General features: G+C 36.1%; 1 protein-coding gene across 2 annotated transcripts in view; it reads right to left on the reverse strand.

Annotated features, from left to right (window-relative positions):
• Positions 1-2,567: 2,567 nt before the first annotated feature.
• The window catches only part of LOC136243416 (uncharacterized), a 45,281-nt gene continuing 33,357 nt past the window's right edge, over positions 2,568-14,491 (reverse strand). For both annotated transcript variants that reach the window (XM_066034933.1, XM_066034928.1), the window contains exons 7-9: positions 11,210-11,478; positions 6,080-6,256; positions 2,568-4,622 (exon numbers count right to left, since the gene is read on the reverse strand). In XM_066034933.1, the coding sequence (XP_065891005.1) occupies positions 3,997-4,622; positions 6,080-6,256; positions 11,210-11,360 (954 nt within the window). In that variant the 5' untranslated portion in view covers positions 11,361-11,478 and the 3' untranslated portion in view covers positions 2,568-3,996. The remainder of the gene's footprint in view (positions 4,623-6,079; positions 6,257-11,209; positions 11,479-14,491) is intronic.

Here is a 14,491-nt window from a genome sequence, read left to right on the forward strand (position 1 = left end):
TTGCCTGATATGTATGCCCAACTGTCCAAGGCCGCAGGCCCGAGAGAAGAGGGCATACATAATTATGCGGCCCTCGGGCAGTTGGCATACATATCAGGCAAAGCCCAAATGCCCGTGTTACAGCTAATATGTGACCGGGCCTGCGAAAATAGGGCATGTGGGCACACAATTTTTGCCTACTTTTTCAAAGTTTCACCACTCATAACATTTTGCACCATTATGCTATGAAACTGCAATTTCCAGCTATTAATAAGCATTTAATTGGCATCATGATGCAAGTTACAGAATGGAAATATACTTTTCCAGTACTGAGATATGACCTGTAGAGTGACAGGGTGTAGTTTGTGCCCACATGCCCTGTTTTCGCAGGCCCAGTCACATATGTAACACTTGTTAGGCTGATAGCCTATACACGGTGATCAACCACACAAGCCAATATGAGTGCTGCCATTGGATGTATTTTATATGCATACCTAAAATTTTCAATTATGGGTCAGCAGCTAGTACGTTCTGGTTATGTTCGGTTATGATAAACTGACATAACAAGATATCACGAAGAATTTCCGTTATGCGAGTTTAATGTTTTAATCAAGCCAGTTTATGGTCAGCTTTGTGGTTTGCAATAGTGATATCTAAACCAAAACAGCCAAGCTGTAAAAAAATAGTGCAGCCCCAAAAAAGGCCAGGGTGAAAACAGATGTGAAATCCAAGGTGGCTGCCAAGAAAAGGCTGTGATGGTAGACAAATGGCAGAAATTTTAATTACGACAATTCAGGTGAATTTGGTGCCGAATCCTAGTGAAAGAAGTAATGCAAATTCACCTGAATTGTGGTAATAATAAATATAAGTAATTAACCACACACATTTGATTGCACTTATGGCTGTTACGAGTACAATTATTCCATAATTGCTCTCGAATGTGTGTGATCGCCTACTATTCACGTAGTGATCACCCTTCATGGTTTGTAGTAAAGTTCTGTGTGGCCATTTTCGCTTAGGCTCCTAGGCTATGGGTAAACACCTCGAACAGGTTCTACCTTCTGTGTACACCCTCCAATAGCCTAATAATTGGCACAAGCCTACAAGTAGCTAGGTGACTTTGATTTGCATACGCCCCATACCATATATTAGTGATAACACACCTATTTGGTTTGTAAACAACTCTACTCTCGGGCCTGCAACCCTCGGTGTCATCACTACTTGAAGTTTCTAAAGTTACTGACATTTTACTATCTGGGTACAACTACAGTAAAGCATCTTAACAAATCAGTAAACTAAGAACCTTCAAGCAGTGCATATTTAAAATCAGATACAAACTTCATGGTGTTACACAGCATTAAAGGTTTTTAACCAGGATGGGTTTTACTAACTAATCTAGGCCTGTGTCAAATATACCAGTATAATTTGCTAGAATGCTATTCCAGCATAATATTAGCAGTGGATATTTCAAACTATGGAACTTAATTCCATGATAATAGATCAATACTCCCTAATAGAGCAGTCAGTGAAAACCACATACTGTAATAGATAACTCAAATGCATTGTTCATAGCTACCTATATCAATACTCTGTAATAGAACAGTTACTTTGTAGTAAAATTTACTGTACTCTAATAGAGTATTCACTGTTCCAAGAAATGTTGCTAACATAAGAGAATAACAGGAACACTGAAGAGAATAATAATGGGATTTCAGGAAAAAAAATGGGAAAATTTTTTGAGCTCAGGCCTAAGCTAACAAATTCAAGTTCAAGCCAAACATTCAAGCTACTTTACAATATTTCAGTGCTGGTCACTGTAAAGCATTAATACAATACAATACAATACAATACCATAAACCCTGTGCTCTGTAGCAGCAATTACAATTTCTTCCATAATTTCTATATAATTGATACAGAAACAATCACTATGAAAAAAGAGGGATATAAGATGGTATATCCAGTGGCTTATTGAATACAAAAAAGCTTGATATAACCTGTAGTATACTAACAATCACATGTAAGGTTTTAGTTAATGTGTTAAACATACTGAAACCATATATGTGATGGTATAGTGTGGGCATTGTATTTGATATAAGCTATTTTAGGTATTGTGGTAAATAAACTGAAACCATATATGTAATAGTATAGTATGCATTATACTAAAGTATAGCATGAGTATAATACAGGGTTTATATTAAGGCTTATTTGTATTCAATAAGCCACTGGAAATACCTTCTTATATCCCACCTTTTTCACAGTGAATAATACTGTAAGCTAGCCTTGCATTTTTGAATTGACCTATCACTGGTGGTATGTACATAATCGTGACTGAATTTTGGAAAATCATCCATTTGGGTGCTGTGGAATAATTAGAATTTTCATGTTTAGTGTGTTGCTAATAAGATCAAGGCACAGTTTTGAAAATATTTCAAGAATTTTCTTGTAATTTTTGGTATTGAGAATGGCTTAAAACCATCAACAAGTAGATTTGCACTATCACGTTTGTGATTTGATCATTAAATATCAAATGCGCTTATATGTGTGATTTTCCAAACTTCGGTCACAAACTCACAATTTATGTGCTGTAGACAAACATATTCAAACACATAATAATATTTATTGCAGAAAATACAAAAATCTAATTATAATTAAAGTGCTAACAAGTCAGACAGCATAATGTATGCATGGAACATTACAGTAGGCATGAATATGCCTGATTTTTAAAGTTGCCATTACGATAAGTGTATGCATACAATATCATGTAAATAATTGAACATTGTTTATCTGCTTTTTCATCATTTGCACATGTGCTGGGGAAACATTTTGTAATTTAGTGATCATACTATCCCAAATAAATTTCCTCTCCTTACAAACCAAGTATTTGCAATAGTGATATGTGAATTCAATGTCAGGTGATCCGATCTGTAGTGAATTGTTAATCATTTCTAACTGTTTTATAAGCAAGCAAATTAAAGGTAAATGCAATAAAGTGATTTTGTGGTATTCAGGTGTCAGTAGTTGCAACTTTTTACAAGTTATTCTGACATAATACTGTAATAAATTGTCACAGGTAGGGATGAGTTTTGGTAATATGCCCAGTGAGTGTTTTGCTATCAAACAAATAGGGTTTCTGTAAAGATATTGTTTAATAGTCTCAACTAAATTGTGGTAATCTCCTTCCATAAGGTATCGTTGAACAGTTTGATTTAAACTCCTGCATGTTTTGGGTGCATTTCTTAATGCTGAAATACAGTCATTTATAAGTCTACTAATATCTGTACACACCGGATTTACAGTTTGAGCAAAATTCTGTGGATTAGTTAAAGTATCTTGCAAAGTTTGCAAAATAAATTTAACTTGTAGTGGATCACTTATTGCAAGATTGCAAATTGTTACTATGTAAAATGGAAACACTTCATATATCATTTTATTAAACATATACCTTAGATAATCTGAAGGTAAAAGTTTAAGCAGATCTTTACTCTCAAAAACATTGTCATACAGTTTGTGCTGTTCATCTATAATTGAATCTGTATTTTTTCCATATGGTGTCAATTTTTTAAATTCATGAGCTGTGACATTCTCAATTACATATTGACTGATAACCATATGTACACTGACAAACTGCTGGACTTTGTTGTCTGGAGACAAAATACGGTCAGCTATTTGTATCAAGCCATAAGCCCAAAGTATATCAATAATCTTATTTGCTTCATGTCTAGAAATGTTCCATATTTTATCTATGATCAGTAATGGTACAGAAACATCAATTCCAGTCCAAAATATCAATGATTTAATGTAGTCTATGACTGCAGTTGGAAGTGACTGGAAAATTGATTCAATGCAAAATTTAACCACAAATTTGGTACTCCTGGAAGTGATAGTTTTGTCAAAAGCTGTTATCCCTTTATCATGCAAAGTTTGCAGCACATATTTTATTATGTCCTTGTGTGATGACCAACCTTGTCTCACACAGTAATACAGTTGTCCTCTTATAAGAGAAAGAAGCAAAGGCCATTATAATGCATCTTGAGCTAGTTCATCAAGTAAGCTCAGATCCTCTTGTGACAGTTGACTGCTATCAATCACTCCACAGGTCAGTAGAGAGATAGCTTCACTTTGCTCCATTGGACCTACACTAACTACATGTTTGGTAGGTATGTACTGTTCAATGTCATTCATCCTTGTAGTGAGGACTATTTTACAGTTACTAAATGCCTTCACTATTGGCTCAGCATCTTCAACATGCCATACATCATCAATAATGACAAGAAGTTTACGACAATAAATACTGGTAAGTTGACCAATTTCCTGTTCAACATGACTGATGTCACCTTGTTTCAAGTATTGACCAGTTAGTAAGTGATACAATTGACTCAATTTCATACTGGGATCAGTAGCTGGTGGTCCAAGTTCTATAAACACTACACCATCCGTAAATTGTTCTTTTATTACAGGGTGATGACATAAAGCAGTAATAATGAATGTTTTGCCAAATCCTCCAATCCCTGTGACTGTTAAACTTGTTCCATAACTATTTGGGTCAATGGTGGATTGACATAATTTACTGACCAGTTGATGTGTTAACTGTTGTCGACACACATAGTTTGGTGGCAGTGGAGGAGGGGGTGGACAGTTTATCCCTGTAGAAGTAATGAAAACAAGCACAAAATTGAATATGTATAGCAACTACATTACCTGTATTTGCATTATTGTAAAATTTAAGTAACTGCTTATTGTTATATTAATATTTTTTATGTAGTGATGTATTGGGAATACTGCACCCTTAAATACACCAATTATTACTTAATTAATGAATTAATCAACACTCGAATGACTCCATGCACAAACCATGGACTTGGAATTGTTTGAACAATTATTTAATTTTGTTTTTATTTTGCTTACAGTAAAACTTCTTTGATTGTTCAGCCATTATAACCAATTCTACCCCACTGAAGCCCCACATTAAAGTAAAAAACTGGAAGTGTATGGTAGTTGAACCCCAGGAATGGTAGTAAACACCAGTGCATATATGGAAGACAACATATATTTACACATTCAGTTGTAAGAAGTACAATCAAAAGCAAATCAAAGGTTTACACATTACTATTATTCAGTGAAATAATATTGAAGCCATATACACCATAAACTACAAGTTCAGCAAAAGATTAAAGCCATACACAATTGACATAGCCTTATTGACATGCTGTTTGTGAATTTGGAATTTTTTGAATACAGTGTAAATAGATGCAGTGTATACCGTAAGTACGATTAGCCAGTTATACATTTGTACTAGGATCACTTAAAGTCCTTAACTACAGTAACTTATTATAATTAATATGCTTCAAAGTGTGGGATAGAAACCAGTTAAATCCCACCTGTACTCATAGTATATCTAGTTATCAACACCTTCACCTTGGCTTTACTTCTGCCTTGGGTTTATAACTACAATATCCTACTCGTGGTGGAGTTTAACTATACCTTATATATCACCTGATTTAAAAGCTGGTCAACCATCACATTTACATCTATAATGACCATCATGAGAGGGTACGTGGTGTTTTCAATATATTGGAGTATAAGTCAAGTCTGAAGTTGCTAACTATCAACAGGAGAACCAGTAATAATGTTTACACTCAGAAGAAAGCTTTTGTAATACTAACTAATCTTCACTTCCAGACAACATACTGACAGCCAACTTCAGCTTCCTAGCACATGGGAGCCCTCCACAATTGTTGGCAAATAGGTTTCATTAATAGCAGTGTGTACATTTTAGCTAGTTTGATGCACAAACAACACCTTTTAATGTTACTGCCTAAGAACAGATTTTGTGTATGCATATTTTCATTCAAACATGTTCCAGAGGAAGCACCCAGGCCTTCCCCAAAGACATTCCACTTTAAATCCAAACCCCTTTCCAGAAAATCCTCCTGTAGAGGTTGTCCCATTGATACATGTAATTAGTTATATATGAGTCAGTCCTAGTAGTAATAGTAATAATAATTTGTCCAAAGAACTACAGCAACAGTTTGTTTTTGCTGTGTAGTTAAATACTACATGTTGCCACATAGCATTATTTACTTGATTGTACTCACTATACCTTGTACAGATCCACATAGCATCTCTGTATTGTTCGTTGTACTTGCTTTGAACTGTAAGTCAATTGATGTACTATTTATTGCATCAGATTTACACAAGCTACATAATGATGTGTTGACAAAACTTGCAGCTACTGATGATACAGTTGCAGGTTGCAAGCAAAAGGCATCCAAAAATTCTGTGAAAAATTAAAACTGATATATAAAGTTACCTAAAATAGCTTTTATAATGCTTAATACTGTACCTGTACAGTATCAAAGATCATGATGGTTTTAATTAGTATGCTGCTTTAATCTATAAGATAGATACCATCATGCAGAGGTGTATTCTTATACTAGGATTTGTTTCCCAAAGAAAATAGTGCTCCCAAATATGCTGCCATCACAGAATCATTCCACACATTTAGAAGCCTATTATTATGTCGAGGAGAGGACTTAGCTTTTAGAGGTGCCAAGGTCCCCATAGCTGCTTGACTGTCTCCATGCAAAGGTATTATACTTTGTAAGAAACAGGAGCATATCTGTGTCCTACCCATCTCTGTATACGTATACATTTTACAAGTATATACATAAAATAATTTGGAATTTTTAACTAGAGTAGGAACCATAGCACTTCTAGACAAAGTACTGAAACAAGTTGCAGTAGTCCATGATATTAAATCACAGTAAAACAATAAGAAGTGTTATATCCTTACTGTTCTCAAGATACCATAACGGAAATGCTCAAAGTAGGGATATACACTTCTGATTGTTTTACCGTGATTTAATATCATGTACCACTGCAACTTGTTTCAGTATTTTTTATCAATGTGCTATGGTCCCTACTCTAGTTGAAAATTCAAATTTTTTGTGTACTTGTTTGTAAACTTTTTTTGTAAATAATTTTATTATGACTGGTGAACCCATGCATATCGCATCTGAAATGGCACCGAGAACCCCAGCTATATCAATTATTGTCTGAAAAGTGAAGTATCCATTACACTTGGTTGTCAGCTATGTTCAACCCGTTACACAGCATTTCGAATAAAGGAGTGCTTGAAAAGCACCTCTGCAATCAAAATAGCCACTATGAAAAATACGGACAGTTTCCATTTAAAAGGGAAGCCATCACGTCCTCGTGCCAAATTAACGCCTTTCCCTATCAGCAAAGATGAATGGGACACAAAGGAGGACACTGGTGAGTCCATGAAGAATGCATTGTACATACTGCGGTATACCGAAAGGCACCTATTGGGCTGAAGTTATGTCGAACAGTGGAAAAATCAAGCCCGTTGCCTTAGCCGTTATCACGTTACGCTTGTCTGAAGGCATCAGTCATTTACTTACTTGCTTAGTCAGTAGAAAATTCCGTCAAATAAAAAATTCCGTAGCAACTTGTTGAAAGCGTTTCGGGTCGATCTGAAAGCTTGTTTGGGCTTAGTTTTACCTCACCAATACTGCCTCATCGTCATCAGGGAAAATTGAGGCTGCTTTTTAGGTGATGTTATTTTGTGGGCCACGCCTACTCCTCTGTGGTCCCTATATTATACAGTTACTATCGTACCGTATGATATACACATTATTTTTCTATATTTCTCAAAAACTGCAAACATGTATTCCTAGCTAACTATATATCACACTGTTGGTTTATAGCTTATTTCAAAGTGTATTACAATTGGTGCATAAAATAAAATAAAAGCTAAACTGAAAATTACCGAATGATTTTATAAATCTCACTTTCAGTTATTCTTCTGCACTACCTATGTCACATAGCTCTTGTATGTACTCAGACATTGATAAGGCTTCAATAAAAAATGATCCTACCATCCCATGCACTTAATATGCTTGACCTATCCAGCAGAGATAATGATTAACCTTTTATTTTACGATCTTAATGTGAAATTTTTAATGAGCTTTATAATTTGAGACTCAATGCGTCAAAGTTTTCCCTCTCAAATATTTGTACTCAGTGTATTCCCTAATACAGTAGTCAAGCATGTCATCAAATTTTTGTTAGTCAAAATGTTTGATTACCCAGTTCATCAGAATTTTACCTCATCAAATATTTTTGCTATGCAGTACATTTCTATATTTAATTCCCAGTATAACATTGTCACCTTTAGAATTTACAAAGTTGATCGTAATTATGCTGCAAATATTATTTGTAAAACTGCTGACTGGACAATAAAGCTGGATAATAAAGTAATTCCTTCATTAAACGATTGTGCTACCCTAAACAAGTACCCATGTTAAAACTAATAATTATATTCTATGCAAGTGACTTACACAGAAGCTGTGGGAATTCTTTGCAGGTGCATTTTTATTGGGTTGTGTAAATTTCAGTCACGGGTTACCTAATAATAACAACTTGGTGTAACTGAAGCCAAATGTAAATAATTATAATGATATGGCCATGCTAAAAGTTATGATTGTGGGTGTGGCACATAAGGACAGAAAACTGAGTGCAAGCTCATGATGACGGTGTAAGCATACCAAAACACGTACTTTCTGTACATAATTTTTGGTAACCATGCATAAACTAAGGTTGTGATTATGCTAATGGTTATTATTTATTTATTTTACTTATTATCATTACTGTACAAATTCAAAATTGAGTATAATTGTACAAAAAGAAAGGGAAAAGTAGTTAAGGTTAAATTCATTAAGCACCACACCATGTGATATTTTTGACATCATGCCAAGTGTCTATAAGCAATCAAAACAGCAATAAAACAAATCAGTGATGACCAGTCTACTTAAACTTCATTCAAAGTTCATAGTTTATTATTTGCAAATATGTTTATTGTAGTATGGCAAATCAAAGGCTGCTGCCAGTGTTACAAATCAGTTGTAAACCTGTTTACAAATAATGATAACATGGCAAAGTACCTCACTCTGGCCACACAGCCTGGCCAGTAATTAAATCAAAGACATCAAATGAAATTATACACCAGACCAACACAGGAAGTCACAATATAAGGCAATGAATTTGGTAAGTACATCAATGAGAAACGTAAATCAATCTAAATCTAAAAAGAACAAGGCAACTCCAACAAAGTTCATTGTTTCCCATTTCCTGCCCGCATACAGATTTTCTTCTCTCATGCATGGTCATTGAGCACAGTAGGGATATAACACTTATTGTTTTACTGTGGTTTAATATCATGCACTACTCCAGTTTGTTTCAGTACTTTTTATCAATGTGCTATGGTCTCTACTCTACAGTGTAGTTGAAAATTCCAAATTTTTCTGTGTACTTGTTTGTTACTTTCTTTTGTAAATAATTATGACTGGTGAACCCACGCATACAGCATCTGAAATGGCACCGTGCACCCCAATTATCTTCTGAAAAGTGATGTATCCATTAAGCATCATTGTCAGCTATGTTTAACACTTTATGCAGCTAGCATTTTAAACCAAGAACTGTTCAAAAAGCACCTCTGCAATCCACGCATACCGAAAGAAAGAAATATTACCATGCGCCCCAGTTATATAAATTATCATCTGAAAACTGAAGTATCCATTATGCTTCTTTGTTGGCTATGTTCAACCCATTACACAGCAGTATGAATTTAAAAAGCACCTATGCTACAGTATCACAATAGCCCCAGGTCAAATACTTTGTGAAATCTCGTAACCTCCCTGCAGTAGAAACCAGAAATCAAACCTCCAACCTCCATGTTTCTTTGTAAATTGGAAAAAATTTCTGTAAACTATAGCTTTCGTGGGCGGAAATCAGCAGAAGTCAACCTGGAAATCAGAAATCACATTAGAAATCTGGAAATCTCGTACGATCTTTCTGAATTGTCAGACCCCTCGCAATAGCCACTATGAAAAATACGGACGATTTCCGTTATGAAGGGAAGCCATCACGTGCTACCACCAAATTGACACTTTTCGCTGTCAGCAAAGATGAATGGGACACAAAAGAGGACACTGGTAAGTTCATGAAGAATGCATTGTTTGTACTGCGGTATGCCAAAAAGGCACCTGTCAGGCTGAAGCGATTTTGAACAGTGAAAAATCAAGCCTGTAGCCTTAGCTGCCATTATCAAGTTATGCTTGTCTCAAGACATCAGTCAGTTACTCAGTCAGTTACTCAGTCATTCAGTAGAAAATTCCATTAAATCCTTTTTTTTAAATTCTGTAGCAACTTGTTGAAAGCGCTTCGGGTCGATTTGAAAATGTAACCAGGCCTACGAAAATAGGGCATGTGGGCACAAACTACACCCTATCATATAACAAGTCATATCTCAGCAATGAAATAGAATATTGGCATTCTGTAACTTGTGTTATATAGCTAATTATCTCTGTAATAAGGGCTGAAACTTGATGGGCCATAGGATGGTGACATTAAAGGTTATGCATCATGAAAGATTGAAAAACAAGGAAAATTTAATGTGCACACATGCCCTGTTATCGCAGGCCCGGTCACAAAATTGTTTGGGCTTAGTTTATACTGCCTCATCATCGTCAGGGAAAATTGAGGCTGATTTTTGGGTGATGTTATCCTGTGGGCCACGCCTACTCCTTTGTGGTCCCTATATACAGTACTGTATGATACACTTGTTTGTCAATAAATTTAACTAACCAAGACTATTATTATAGTGCTGGACTATTCAACAATGACTGTAAGACTTCAGTTATATACACCTGTCTAAATTATGTGAAGCAGTACAATGGTTAGAGTGATTGGCTTCCATATACACCTCGAGCTCGTGCATGGGAAATGCACTATCAGTGAATTAACTAATCATCAAGACAGTAATTAATGGGTAAAATCATTCCTTGTATACAGCACTCAGCAGTAGCCAATATTATTATATAGCCTTCTCAATCCTTCCATGTTAAAATTGGGTGCCTTTGATCAGCACATGCTGCATACCACAAATCAGTTATAACACACCCATTCGGCTTGTATCTGATTTGTAAACAACTCCATCCTTTTGCCTGCAGCCCTCAGGTGTTGTGTTTACAAATCGGGTATTGCCTCAGTTTCTTTTAATGCATTCTTGAGCACTGATAGTAGTGCAATGTAGCATTTACACACCTTTTTCCCCTTTGGAGTGAAGTGTGAATGAAAGTGGTACATACAGTATAATTATTGTGAGTTGTATATAGCTACACCTAATAAAAAATATTGCACTGCATACCAGATCTTAAATCTTTGATAAAATCTTTTGAACTGTTGCTGTCAGTTATGTATTCCAATACTTCACAAAGTTTTAAAACATCAGGATCTTGTGCTATTAACATCCAGAACAATGTTGCAACAAACTCTTCATTGTATTCTAACTGTTTCATTTCACTTGCAAATATGTCAGGTAATTTACCAACTTGTTCAATCTTTCAACTGCTGCACTGTAATCATTTGGTATACACTGACATATTCTTGAGAAATTTTTCTTTAGACCTTCCAGTACTGCAGAAATTGCGTATATTAATAGTAATTACACATTTGCACACAGGTAAATAAATATTTGAACTGGGTTTGCAAACACATCAATCTTTAACTTGATTTGGTGGCATGATTAGAATTTCCACTAACCCTTTATGCATAGCTTCCAGTCTATTGTCTGTAAACATTATGCATCCCTGGTACTTACATGTACATAGCTGAAAGGGTATTCTAGGTGATAAGGATGTCACAACAACACAACATGAACTAGTTTTACCACATTTACAATTTCCATTGTAATAGGACATAGCTATATAGAGTTACTTAATCTTACTTAGATCTGCCATTTCCCCACACTACCAAATGCATATGTGAATATACATACCACAACAGACTAGAAAATTCAGGTAAAATATTAGGTCAAATTTAGAGTTGATTGGGCATACTCTTTTAATGCATTATATTATGATACTTTAAGTTGATGAAATTGGATATTTAGATTTAACCATTTGTATAATATTAAACATATGGTGGTGTTTTAGGTGGCCCAAGAAGCTGGCACATCACACCAGTGTGTTATTGATACCAGTGTGTTGACAGGAACAACAATAACACTATTTTCATGCAAATGTAGCTCTATACTGCCTCTACAAAACAAGGTGAGTTTTGTAATGAAAATGCTATCTTCAGTAGTCAGTCTACAAAATTATTTTTAGCACAATCACCCCAAGATACAAGCTTTCAAATACTTTGTTTTTATTCTCATGCTTAGCTACTGGCAAAATTGCAAAAACACCATGTAGTTGCTTTGAAATTTAGCACACATAATTAAACAGGGTTTAAAGGTTGGTCTTCGGTACAGGAATACAATAACCAGTTACTGAATTATGCACCAATAAGTTTTCATTCCTGCAGGGAATCAGGACACGTACATGGTAGTGTGTCGTGTGGCCCAAGAAGCCGGCGCGCCACACCGTGAGTATATTAACAGGAAGAAAGAAAACACAATTTTCACACCTATGTAGCTCTGTGATCCCTAATACGATTGGAACCAACTTTGCTACAGAAGTGCCGGCCAGTTAGGGGAGTCTATATGCCACATTTGAAGAAAATCACTTCAGCTATGTCCGAGATACGAGAGAACAAAGTTTTGTTTTAATTTCTTCGTCTTTTTGGGAGTGTCTATTGTACGGACCGGACTGGACCGTCGGACCGGAAGTTCCTGTTTAGCAAGCTAAGTGTTTAATACGTTTAAGTCTATTTTACAGACCAGATCTAGACTAGAAATAGTCTGTGTGCCAGCCCACGAGCATTTTGCCAGCTCTGTTGTGCCCGGATGATTGTAGCTTCGCATTGGTCTGGTCACTCTTGTGCTGGGTGTACGTATCTAGCTAGCTATAGTCCTACAAAAGCCATTTTAACTACAGTAACTGTAGCTTACAGTAAATAGAAACCTCGATAGCAACTATTCACGGGTGAAGCTTGCTCGTTCATATCAGAGACGACGGTTAACTTAGCAATCTTGCTAGCTAATGCCCTTAGCTACCTGGCAGCAGTCAACGTTTTGCTGATTTTGATTATGATTATACAGGGCTGGAGGAGGGAAAAGTGAGTTGGTCAGGCCATTGACTATAATGTTGAAATTGCTATTATATACATGTCAATGAGAGAGGAGATGTTGCGCAGTGTGTGAAGTACGAGCATCCTAAGGGGGTCTGGGGGCATGCTTCCACAGGAAATTTTTGAAAATTAGACACTCATATATGCAATTTTAGTGATATTTCACTGCTAGCTAGCTATATAAATATGCTCAAGCCTATCTGTTGTTCTTCAGACTTTCTATACTATGTATAATTGTAGACCTGACATACAGGGGACACAGCATGAAACTTGCTGTATGGTTCATTTAGCTATAACTAGCAATCAGAAGTTCAAGGGGGGTCTGGGGGTGCAACCCCCAGGAGCTGCAGAATTTTTACAATTTAAAGGCTTGAAAATGCCTTAAAATTTAAAATTGATGCTAAATTTTAAAGTAAAACTAGCTAGCAACTTGCAACTTTCCCGCAAAATTTCACAGCAGCATGGCTCCCTTTAGCTAGGATATAATTACTATACAGTGAATTCACACAGCTACAATAAAAAGCTACACAGCTACAAAAATACAGTATACTACTATACTGGTGTTTGTATGAAGTGAACGGATCATCACGTATAGTAAATTAAATATACTGGTGGACAGTCACGAGACCAATCAGTATTCAAAAATGGCGCGATGTGGGTGAGACTGAGAGTTTGCTCAGTATCTCGACAGGACGAGTGGGTAGTTGAAGAGGAGTGATCTCTACTCAACATCTCATCCAGATGGCCACCATGTAATGTATGGGTGTACAGCTTCTTGCCACGGAATGAGTCATCTGGTTTGTCACTGCCAGCCCTTCGCTGGTTTGTCACTGCCAGCCCTTCGCCCAGTAAAAGAAGCCAAGAGAGACAATCCAAGGAAAATGCTAATGATTATTTTATGAAGATTGAATTGTGATATAAGTGTGCTGGTTTAGAATCAAAGAAGGCACCTGCCTTACACGTGATAAATGCCAACTGTCAGCACACGTGATACTGTACGTAGAACCCACAATCATTTCTGTACAAAACGATACGAATGCTATGCTGTACTGTAAGGTAATTGGAGGTACTATACGTGTAGTTCTGTGCTTTAGTTAGGCTGAGAAACTAGGTAACTACTCGTGGCATGCTTTTCAATTACATCTGTAAAATGTACGTAGCTGCATGTAGATGTGATCGTCCAAAGATTGCATGAGAGTAATGTAGTTCGAGCTGGTCAGTTAGTTGGTTCATCTCCAGATTATTGGTCCGGCTCAGGCCTGACCAACCGGACCGTCTCCTCCGGCCTTGTTATATACTGGGTCGAGACAGCATAGCTGATAATTGACCCAGGTAATTACAAACAAAAGAATACATTTAACACATATATGCGTACATAAAATTATTTATTGTGTGATGACAAGGTGGTTGGTAAAAA

This window comes from Dysidea avara, chromosome 2 (genome assembly GCF_963678975.1).
Source record: "Dysidea avara chromosome 2, odDysAvar1.4, whole genome shotgun sequence".
Lineage (NCBI taxonomy): Eukaryota > Metazoa > Porifera > Demospongiae > Dictyoceratida > Dysideidae > Dysidea > Dysidea avara.